The 12,184-nt window shown below is 42.7% G+C and overlaps 1 protein-coding gene across 1 annotated transcript in view; it reads right to left on the bottom strand.

Moving 5' to 3' along the window:
- The window catches only part of LOC138946294 (uncharacterized), a gene marked incomplete in the record, with an annotated part of 5,675 nt that extends 1,042 nt beyond the window's left edge, over positions 1–4,633 (bottom strand). Inside the window, 3 exon segments of the mRNA XM_070317830.1 lie at positions 2,239–2,338; positions 3,677–3,782; positions 4,532–4,633. Of these exon segments, the coding sequence (XP_070173931.1) occupies positions 2,239–2,338; positions 3,677–3,782; positions 4,532–4,568 (243 nt within the window).
- Positions 4,634–12,184: the final 7,551 nt, after the last annotated feature.

The raw sequence follows: 12,184 nt of genomic DNA, 5'->3' as shown, positions 1-12,184 counted from the left end.
TATCATACAGTACTGCAAATGTTACATGCAGATTGCCGGTTAATATCTATCATACAGTACTGAAAATGTTACATGCAGTATGCCGGTTAATACACAGTACTGGAAATGTTACATGCAGTATGCCAGTTAATATCTATCATACAGTACTGCAAATGTTACATGCAGATTGCCGGTTAATATCTATCATATAGTACTGAAAATGTTACATGCAGTATGCCAGTTAATATCTATCATACAGTACTGCAAATGTTACATGCAGATTGCCGGTTAATATCTATCATACAGTACTGCAAATGTTACATGCAGATTGCCGGTTAATATCTATCATATAGTACTGAAAATGTTACATCCAGTATGCCAGTTAATATCTATCATACAGTACTGCAAATGTTACATGCAGATTGCCGGTTAATATCTATCATACAGTACTGAATTTGTTTGTTACTAAGTACAACAAATTAATGGTAATTTACTAATATTTATAAAAGCAGACATTGTGATATTGATGTTACTTTAAATAATGCACATTACTAGTATATTCTTGTGCTCTGATATTATGATATTGCTACAGGGGCAAGTGAAAAGATAAAACGCTGAAAGCCGTAATCATTTTTCATTTCATGTTTAATTCGAATACTTTATTGTCCCATCGGTAGGGAATTTGAATTGCTTCCTCCTGTGGGTAAAACTGGTGAGGTCTTTTACGTGCCATGTGACCCGCAAATCACAACACCAGTGCTCTCTACCGACTAAGCTATTGGACCCCCATATTGATGACATGTTATTCTGCATAAGGCCAACAACAACAAAAAGTCTGTTTACGGTATCCCGACCGACCCTATTTTTTCGCGCGATCCTAGACTTTTTTTTGGCATTTGGGGGGGGAAAAAAACATTAAACAAGAAGAGCAAACGCTCGATCGAGTCACTTTCGCAGTTCTGAATATTATATGAGGCATCAGATGGACAGGAAGAAATTGCTATTCACAACACAATACAGATGTAAATAATTTGATGTAAAGAATAATCCTATAAAGTTTGAATCAAATCCGATGAATAGTTTCAGAGATATGATATTTCAATTTTTTTCCTTCAAGACATACCTGTGACCTTGAAAAAGGTCAAAGGTCACCAAAGCAGACGTCAAAGTGTAGAGGTCACTGGGAGTCACGTTCACATAAAATTTGAGCCCGGTCACTTTTATAGTTTCCGAGAAAAGCCCAACGTTAAGTTGTGTGTTGCCGAACAGAAAAGGCTAGTTATCTCCCTTGTTTTTCTGATAACGTTCGTAAAAGGCTACAGATGTAAATACTTTGATGTAAAGAATAATCCTACAAAGTTTCAATCACATCCGATGAACTTTGTCAAAGATATAAAATGTCTAATTTTTCCTTTGACGCTGACCTGTGACCTTGAAAAAGGTCAAAGGTCAACGAAACCATCGTTAAAGTGTAGAGGTCATTGGAGGTCACGACTAAACAAAATATGAGCCGGATCGCTTTGATAGTTTCCGAGAAAAGTCCAACGTTAAGGTGGTGTCTACGGCCGGCCGGCCGGACAGACTAACACTGACCGATTACATAGAGTCACTTTTTCTCAAGTGACTCAAAAAAAAGTCTGTTTTTTGGCAAAATAACTTAAAAATATGGTTTTTTGGGAAGAAAAAAAATCCCGACCTACCGACTCTATTTTTTTGGCCTATGTTACCGTAAACAGACTATTTTTTTTTTTTTGGGGGGGGGGGGGGCCTAACAGATTCTTTCATTGCATGAGCTTAAAAGAAGGCTTTCCCCTGAACAGTTATAATGATTCAACATGCCTTACATGGCAGCTGCTTTTTTCCTTCTCATTTTCAATGGTAACTGAGATTTTTAATCAGATTTCAATGCTAGTTCAGAGATTGATTTTTTGTAATCATAAATAGCAGATCAACTGTCAACTTTGTTTAAAAGGTACACTTCCCAAATGCTGGGTGTTTTTTTTAATTCTCCAGGAATAGGTTTTAATTAAAAAAAAAAAAAACCACCATGAATCATCAACTGTACATAGTCTGAGATTTTAACAACAACAACAACATTGAACAACAACAGACAACTTCAAAACGTAATTCGAAAAAAAAAATCTAAATACGACTCTTCTGGCAACTTTTTAAACCATTTAATTTACATCAACCCAAAAACGTTAATTTTTACATCTCATATTATGCATCGGAAAGGATTTCATCATCAAAGAAACTCACAGAACCAAGCTTTTTGTAGACATCGTCAGGGACAGGTTGTGACCTGTGACCTCTCTTGCTGTCATGTGCCGTCATCACTGCTGTGTGCTGGTGGCTACCACTGTAACATATGTAACATATTGTCGCTGTAATTCACAAACCTTCTATATTAATTTTTGCTGTTTTGAAAATTCACCACATCAAATAAAACTTCAATTCATGGGTTGATATTTTCTTTACAACAGTGCAATAGTTGTCCAAATGTGTGTTTAATGTCAGTTAATGGTATTCGATACAACTGAGAAAATATTGATACAGGAGTCATCCAAAACTAGTATATACATTATATATACTAATTTATTAACCTTCAGTGGCCATATTTCATTTTTCTATGGAAACAAATGTGTGTAAGGTAAAAATACAACAGCAGCAACCTTGCACATGACTTTTTATATGACATAGTTTCTGTCCAAGTGTGGCACAAAAACCTCGTAAGTTTAACGGCCATTGCGTTTTCAGCACAGCACTACGGCATGATCTGCTGACAAGATCAATAGAAGCTAATTCAATTTGCTCAAAATAGTCCTGACCCAAAGGTGATGGGACCGGAGAATATCCAATGAAACATTCAAATAACTTGATATACTGCAGAATACATAGTGCAGCAAAGGTCATTTGATCATCTATATGTCCTTCATGTGAAACTCCTGTTTGTATTTAAGCTCTCCTTTGAGATTGTGTTTTCATTGTTCTTCGCTTCATCCTAAAATAATCAATCAATATGAGGCTTATATCGCCCGTATTCCGTGGGTACAGTTCTAAGCGCAGGGATTTGTTATTTTATTTTTTATTTTTTTTATTTTATGCAATCTATATCGCGCACATATTCAAGGCGCAGGAATTTATTTATGCCGTTGAGATGGAATTTTTTTTACACAATACATCACGCATTCACATCGGCCAGCAGATCGCAGCCATTTCGGCGCATATCCTTACTTTTCACGGCCTATTATTCCAAGTCACACGGGTATTTTGGTGGACATTTTTATCTATGCCTATACAATTTTGCCAAGAAAGACCCTTTTGTTAATCGTGGGATCTTTAACGTGCACACCCCAATGTAATACATACATCTCTGAGAATGGTTGACACCCAAGCAAAGCTCGAGCACCTACAATTGTTCTACTGTGAGCACTTACAGCTCTTACATTCTTAATCTGCTGTTTTCATCAAAGCTGCATTCATTTGCACAAACACCCTCATGCACACACACAAAACAGATGCACATAACATGAACGCATTCACACACACACACACACACACACACACACACACACACACACACACACACACACACACACACACGCATTTATGCACACAGATACGTACTACCCTAACAGAAATAACTAATATCATGACATTATAACAATCACAAAATAAATCAATCAAAGTAAGTTACTCTTCTGTCTCTTGATGCGTCCACTCCCAAGTGATGTGGTCAGCGGGATCAGCAATGGTGTACATCAGTGTTACGTTCTTTCCTTCTTCTGTCAAGCCACATGTCACTGAGAAGAGAAGACAAATCAAACGCACTTTTTAACATGTCTGAGTTAAATGCAAACAGTTTTAAAACAAAGAAACTGAAAGCACTTCTCCATATCAATGTTACCTGATGCTGCAAGAGTGCCAATGCCTGTTAACTCTGCAAATCACGGTCCTCTGCAATTCAGGATCCAATAAAGGGAGGGTGGTATGTCTTCGTGCAAACCACTTGTTTAATTACTCTCTCTCTCTCTCTCTCTCTCTCTCTCTCTCTCTCTCTCTCTCTCTCTCTCTCTCTCTCTCTCTCTCATGCTGGCAACTCGACACTGCAATTACTAAAAATGTCTACATTTCTGTAACAGACAGACAAGCGGATTCTAAAATTAGATATTGCACTCGACTGCAACAGACCCCGTCATGAAATATTTGGTTTGCAAGCAGTATTCGATTCACCATTATACTTAATTTTGTCGGCCATGGAAAGGCTTGGGCTAATGCAGATGGCAGGTTAGGTATTTCAGCATATCTCAAAGACAAAATATCGTCCATGTGATTAATAAGCCCTGGCTGGACCGGTTCAAATAAGCAGCGAGGAATGGAATCTCTTATCCCTGCCGGGTTAGCAGACGGCCATTGTTTACGCTTTAAGTGGGTGGAGTTACCTCCCTTCGAGTTTTATACGTGTGTCGGTACTCCGACAGAAAATGTGTAATTTCCACGCTGCCTTCGGGTTGGCATAAAGAATATCATTGAAGCCTTCAGAAATACTGACATGCTGTGAAACTTGGGTCGCCAAGTAAAATCGACATCTCTCTCGATACGCTTCCGTGGTTGGGAAGATGTGTGTTCACTGTGCCAGTCACGTGTGTGAGTGTGTGCCGGTGTGAGTGTGTGTCAGTAGTAGTCAGTGTGTGTGTGTGCGTGCGTGTATTTGTAAATGAAGGGTGTATAGATTTAAATTGTATTTTATGTCTTTCTTAACAAAAACAACACGACTTTGTATTCGAGTCTGTCGCACATGATTTCAATGATGGCAGTGTGTAGCTTCTCAGCCACGGTCTACGTGTATTCCCACCACAGAGATATAGAATAGAGCCACCAAGCGCCGGTGTAACACGAAATTTTTACTCCACGAAAAATTTACTCCGGAGTAAATATTTCGTACGAAATTCTTACTCCGAGTACACTTTTCGTACGAGAAAAGAACTCCCCAAGGCACAAAAAAATTACTCCCTCCACGAAATTTTTACTCCCCATTTTTTTCACTTCCAGTAAAAATCTCGTACGCAAAAATGGGATGCGGGCGAAGGGATGATGCCAATAAGTGATCTCGCGCACACGAATGTCGCGCTACCCTCCTTCCACCCCTTCCACCACCAAGAACTAACAGGGGACAAGGGAGTAAAAATATCGTACACCTGGCATAGGAAGTTAAATTGCTCGTGTTGAGGTGAAGCCAATTTATTCGTTATTTATTCAGGGGAGTAACATTTTTGTACGAAATGTTTACTCGGAACTCACCTGTCTTGGGGAGTAATTTTCTCGTGTAATGGGGGAGTGCTTTTTTCGTAAAGGGAGTAACTTTTTCGTACGAAATGTTTACTCCGGAGTAAAAATCTCGTGGGAGTAATTTTCTCGTGTTACACCGGAACACATGCAGTAACCGAGACCCGCGCGCCGGCCATCGCGGTGTGCCCATTCTTTCGCTGGCACACCCTGCTTTCACTCTGCTAATCAGTCAGTGGTGCCGACATTTGACTCTCCTCTTCAATAAACAAGCTGCCTGCATGGTAAGTGCATTTTTTTCCCTGCCGAATTAAACAGCTCTCATCCTCAACATCTAAGTTAGTGAACTTAAAATGTATTCTTAATAGTTAATTACACTAGTCGGGAAGCCGGACAATTCAGTTGCACTGAACACGTAGGCCTACTTGTGTATACTCATGGACTGGGTGGCCGAGTGGTAACGCACTTGCGCTCGGAATCGAGAGGTTGCGTGTTCGACCCTGGGTCGGGCCGCTATTTTCTCCCCCCCTTTCCTAACCTGGATGGTGGGTTCAAGTGCTAGTCTTTCGGATGAGACGAAAAACCGAGGTCCCTTCGTGTACACTACATTGGGGTGTGCACGTTAAAGATCCCACGATTGACAAAAGGGTCTTTCCTGGCAAAATTGTATAGGCATAGATAAAAATGTCCATCAAATACCCGTGTGACTTGGAATAAAGGCCGCGAAAGGTGAACATTCGCCTAACAGGCTTGAGGTTTGCTGGTCGATGTGAATGCGTGATATATTGTGTAAAAAATTCCATCTCACACGGCATAAAGCGCTTTGAACTTCGGATAAGGCGCTATATAAATAAAGAGAATAATAATATACATATGTCATGACTTGTCTTAAACTACATATTTCAGTGACACATCTTCAGGGCCGGATCTGGGGGGGGGGGGGGGGTTCCTGGGGTTCCGGACCCCCCCCCCCCCCCCCCCTGGCCATCCAATGTATCTCTCAGAGAAAAAAAATGTGGACTTTGGACCCCTGCCTTCCGAGTTGGAACCCCCCCCCCCCCCCCCCCCCCTCAAACGAACTTGGTCCGGCCCTGCATCTTTGGATTTTCCAGACTAAATTGGGTTACACAGTGGGTACTTTTGTAAACATCTGATCAGTTTTAGATCTATTTTATTGTCTGCGCGACGGTTAAATATAAGCTTATCCTCTATTATAAAAGAGAACATACTTTGTGTTCAATTACCTATCCATTTTGTTTATTTATTCCTCAGAGATCAAACAGACGATCTAAAGCAAAGCTATGCCACAGTGCGTGGCATGGGGGTGCCACTACAGGACCGATGGGAAAGGACTAAAGGGAAAAGAAACAGGAACAACGGTGCACCGGTAAGTTACATTTGTTTTTTCATTCTCGCTTACACGTGTCATCGAAATAACCTCACCTGTAATATGCCAATTGGAAACACAGAATGGGAATCGCGTGCAAATCAAGTACGTAATCCATGATGTTTTTATTTGTAGGTTCCCAAAAGACCCAGAAAGACGTAACATATGGACCAGAGCGCTTCGAAGGGAAGGCTTCCAAGCGACAAACACCATGGTTCTGTGCTCAAGTCATTTTGAAGAATCTTGCTTTGACCGATTTGGTCAAACTACACGTCTCGTGAAAACTGCTGTTCCCACGCTGTTCGACTTTCCACAGCACCTGCAAGTCAAGGTAAGCTGAATAATGCAAAACTTAAAGAAATACACAGCAACAGTAAAACAGCGATCATTTCCATCAATTATGAAATAAAGAGAGAGAGGGAGAGAGAGAGAGAGAGAGAGAGAGAGAGAGAGAGAGAGAGAGAGAGAGAGAGAGAGAGAGAGAGAGAGACACGGGGGTGGGAGAGAGAGAGAGTAAGCATTGTGTTTGGGCTGGTTGGGGGGTATCTGTTGTTTGCGGGAATATAATTAAACAATTCAAGGTTAATATAATGATTTGTTTCCACAGAAACAACAGACCCGGAGAGCTCCAGCTGCTAAGACTGTGACACTGACGGAAGATGACCCACCATCACCATCTACAAGTACCAGGGCAGGGCAGAGTGAATTGAATGTTTTTTGTGATCATTCATATGGGCTCAACACTCCCGTTAAAATGAAAAGAAAACTTGACTCAGCGATTGAAACGATTGGTGACTTCCAGAAGAAGCTTAAGCTCGCTCGAGATCAAAACAGAAGATTGCAGAACAGAGTAAAAACTCTAAAAGGCGTCGTTGACAATCTCAAGCAGACAAATTTGATTTCAGATAACTGTGCAGAACATCTGGAAAATTCGTTCCCGGGTGTTCCCCATTAGCTAATGCGTCGACTCATGAAAACGAAAGGTAGCAAATCGACAGCGGAGTACCACCCTGCCTTGAAATCTTTTGCGTTGACTTTGCAATTTTACTCTTCGAAGGCATACAACTATGTCAGGGACACCTTCGGATTGGGACTTCCACACCTGAATACCATCAGACGGTGGTTTGGTGGGATCGACGGGGAGCCTGGTTTCACCTCTGAGGTATTCACGTCACTTGAGCGGAAGGTAAAAGAAGCAAAGGAGAACAAGACAGAAGTTGTATGCAGCTTGATGATCGACGAGATGTCCATAAAAGAACACGTCGAATGGAACGGCGAAAAGATGGTTGGTTTTGTTGACGTTGGTGCGGGTGTGATTGACGACTCTGCTCCCCCAGCAACAGACGCTCTCGTCTTCATGCTAGTCTGCATCAACGGATCTTGGAAGGTACCTGTTGGATACTTTTTGATCAAAGGCATGTCAGGCTCCGAACGAGCTAATCTGATCCGGCAATGTTTGATGAAGGTAGCAGACACCGGAGTCAAGGTAGTGTCGTTAACCGTCTTGCCACTTCTCCATGCTCAGGGACCTTGGAGCCTCAATGCACCACGATAAAATGGAACCTGCCTTTCAACACCCATCACACCCAGAAGACAAGGTACAAGTCCTTCTTGACGTCTGTCACATGCTGAAGCTGCTCAGAAACTGCTTTTCCTCTTGCGGCTTGTTAAAAGACGGTTCAGGCCGAATCATTCGATGGAAGTACTTTGAGGAACTCCACGAGATTCAGGAGAGGGAGGGACTGCATTTGAGAAACAGACTAAGAAAGGAACACCTGTCATGGCAGAGCCAAAATATGAAAGTCAAGCTGGCGGCTCAGACATTGAGCAACAGTGTGGCTGACGCTCTCGTGTTCTGCAGGGACTTTCTCAAGCTGGAGCAGTTCAACAACTGCCAGGGTACGGTAGACTTCATTCGCACCGCAGATAAGCTCTTTGACATTCTGAACTCAAGGAATAAGTTCGCCAAAAGAAATAAAGGAGCCCTCAAGCCCGAAACAGCAGCAGATTCCTTTGCGTTCTTGGACAAAGCATACGGCTACTTATCATCAGTACGAGACGTCGCTGGCAACCTCATGTGCACAACACCCAAGAAAACAGCCTTCCTTGGTTTCATGGCAGCAATAAAAGCTACAAAGGCCTTGTACCAGCAGCATGTTGGCCCGCAGAAACCCCTCCAGTATCTGCTCACATACAAACTTTCACAGGATCACCTTGAGCTCTTTTTTGGGGCAGTTCGGGCTTCGGGGGGCTTTTCCAACAATCCAACAGCCCGGCAGTTTGTTGCCATCTACAAGCGCCTCTTGATGCGCCATGATGTTTGGATTGTGACCGGGAATTCAGCACCACAGGATTTCACCGCAGTCTTGACCACGGCCACTTCATGCGACACAATGAGGAGTGCTGTCCCTGACTCCTCACAGGACATGCTGATTGCGCGTCGTTATGGCATGACGTCAACATCACACCTAGATGACGACGACATCACCGAGGAAGTGCCAGACCTGCCCGAGCTGTCCATTTTTCGGGAAGCTGCAGTGGGCTACATTTCCGGATATGTCGCCAAGATGGTAGCCCGAAGCACTCACTGTCCCGACTGTCGATCGGCTTTGACAACAAAGTGTCTGGACGGCACGCAGCCCAGCCATTGCCTGGTATTGCAGAAAGACCGAGGGGGACTGACAAAGCCATCCGATAGCCTCGTCAAAATCTGCGCAGTGACTGAGAAGCTCTTTCAGAGAATGTTGTTTGTCAACGACGGAAGACTGCCCCAAGGCACTGGATTCCCCTCAGCACTGTCACACGCAGTGTTGCAAGAAGTGGCGGGACACGTGTTTCACACACTCACTGACCATATGATGGACACAGAACCGGACAACAACCACATATTTGCACTCATCAAAGTATCGGCCCGTGCCTTCTGCAAAATTCGCATGCATCATCTTGCAAAACAGTTCAACACAAAGATCACAGGACAGCACATTCGCAAAAAAAATGACGAAACTCATCCTCTTTAAGAACCAGTAGTCACACGAAATCACTGGAATTACAGGCTTCCGCAGGCTGACTATACAAATGTTATCCTTTTTTTCTTTTAAGTTGTTACCTTTTTTTTATTCGCTCGTGTATATAATTATATCATATGCTTGTATTGACAAATTAAGCTTTGATGTTTTGTGTTTCTTATTACCAAAGATTTGTTTCATTTGGAGAGAGAGAGAGAGGGAGAGAGAGAGAGAGAGAGAGAGAGAGAGAGAGAGAGAGAGAGAGAGAGAGAGAGAGAGAGAGAGAGAGAGAGAGACGCTTTTTTGTTTCATTTTCAGAGAGAGAACTCGGAAGTCAGAACTTTATTACATAAGGATAAAGGTTTTAGGCTTAGCCTAATCTTCCAACCTGTCCTTGGAAGATATATACAGAGAATAATTGAGAGAGAGAGAGAGAGGTTTATGAGTAACATCTACAAATTTGTTTAACTTTGTCATCTTGATGTTTGCTTCGTCTGATTGGCTTCTCTTGTGACACTAACTGGTTTTGCAGCATTTTTTTTTATTGTTATAAATGTTCTTGGTTTCGTATAACCTTTTTGTCTCAATCTGTCTGACAGTCTCAGTCTCAGGTGTGTGTGTGTGTGTGTGTGTGTGTGTGTGTGTGTATGTGTGTGTGTGTGTGTGTGTGTGTGTGTGTGTGTGTGTGTGTGTGTGTGTGTGTGTGTGTTTTTTTTTCTCTCTTTTAATCAGTGTAACGTATGAAGCAACGCGTACATCTACAGTTTAGTATGCGGTAAGAAATACCATTCTCCCCCTTCCATCCACCAGGTACCGCCACTAGCAGACCATATTATTTTCTGAATAGTTTCTTCATTACTCAATAACATTATGCCAGCTGATTCTAATCAACCGACGGAGATAAGAAGCCCAGTGTGCCACATTCCCACTGAAATGTACACTGGTCAGGCTGTGGGATGGGCACAGCGAAATGGCGGCCCGGTAGCTGCAATCCTTTCCGCTGCCCAGGGCCGGACCAAATGAGTTGTAAGGGGGGGGTTCCTCCTTTTTTGGGGGGGAAAATCAGCGAAGTGGCGAAGCCACAAGCGCGCGCCTGCAAAGCAGGCGCGCGAACTAGGGGGGTCCGGGGGCATGCTCCCCCGGAAAATGTTTGAAAAACGGTTAAAATCTGTGCAATCTGGTGCATTCTGGGCCTTGTTTTGAGGGTTAAGAGCAGCATTGTTTTGGTGCTAAAACTAGTAAAAAAAAAAAAAAACCACTCAAAGCAAGGTACATGCTTTTTCCAGGGGTGGGGTTCCGGAACCCCTGGACCCCCCCCCCTGGGTCCGGCCCTGGCTGCCAGCACAGCGCTTGGTGGCTCTATTCTATATCTCTGTCATTCCCACCAACGTGTGCACTGGTGTCTGTCACACGGTCACAGTCTGTCTGCCACACATACCGTACGGCACACACACACACTGTGGCACACACGCACACACACACGCGCGCGCGCGTGAGCGCTGGCCTCTGTTCCACAGTGACACTCAACCAGGTGCATGAGGCCATGTATCCTTAGCGGATTCAGTATGACTTTATTCAGTTATTCTGCAGAAAAGACTGGAGAAACTTGAAACCGTTCTTTTCTGCACCATTTCTGCATAATGTCATCTTTCGCCGAAGCAGCGTTTTTTTCTGCAGCAAAACATTTTACTGCAGTAAAATTGAAATCAAGAATGCTGCAGTAAAACGGCGGTGCTGTTGTTTTACTGCAGAAACTTCCCTGTTTACATTTTTTTCTGCAGCATTTTGTACTGGCTCTTGGCGGATTATGACATTATTCAGTTATTCTGGAGAAAACCCGAAATGCTGGAGAAAAACTGTCTTTTCTGCAGCATTTCTGCATAAGGTCATCTTTCGCCGAAGCAACGTTTTTTACTGAGGTTAAACAGTTTCAGTCTGAAGCATAATGTTTACTTGGTTTTCTGCAGCATTTCTGCGATTAACTTTTTCTTCAGAATAGTCTGTGAAAAACGAACGACCTTGTAAAGTAGCGTTTGTATTCGTCGCCCCCTGGGGTAGTATAATAGTTTGTTCCGCAGTGTACCAATCAGAAGGCGTGTAGCATAAGGGCATTATAATTATTCAACTTCAATGACGGCCGAACGTGAACCGTCAATTCAGTCTGAAGCAAATCGAACACGAAGTGGACTACTGCGTTTGTCTGGGAAAATGTGACAATGTTGCTGACAGGTGCCATTGTCCATTCTCCTTGCACCAGAGAGAATAACAAGCATTGAAATGAACAAGCGACTTTCATCCACAAAGACTTTACAAAATGCTGCAGAAAAAGTATAAACAGGTTTTCTGCAGTAAAACAACAGCACCGTTTTACTGCAGCATTCTTGATTTCAATTTTACTGCAGTAAAATGTTTTGCTCCAGAAAAACCCGTTGCTTCGGCAAAAGATGACATTATGCAGAAATGCTGCAGAAACAAACAGTTTTTCTCCAGCATTTCTGTTTTTTTGCAGAATAACTGAATAAAGTCA

Source organism: Littorina saxatilis, linkage group LG13 (genome assembly GCF_037325665.1).
Source record: "Littorina saxatilis isolate snail1 linkage group LG13, US_GU_Lsax_2.0, whole genome shotgun sequence".
NCBI classification, from domain to species: domain Eukaryota; kingdom Metazoa; phylum Mollusca; class Gastropoda; order Littorinimorpha; family Littorinidae; genus Littorina; species Littorina saxatilis.
The sequence above is the reverse complement of the archived record's forward strand: the minus strand, read 5'-3'. Positions and strand labels throughout refer to the sequence as shown.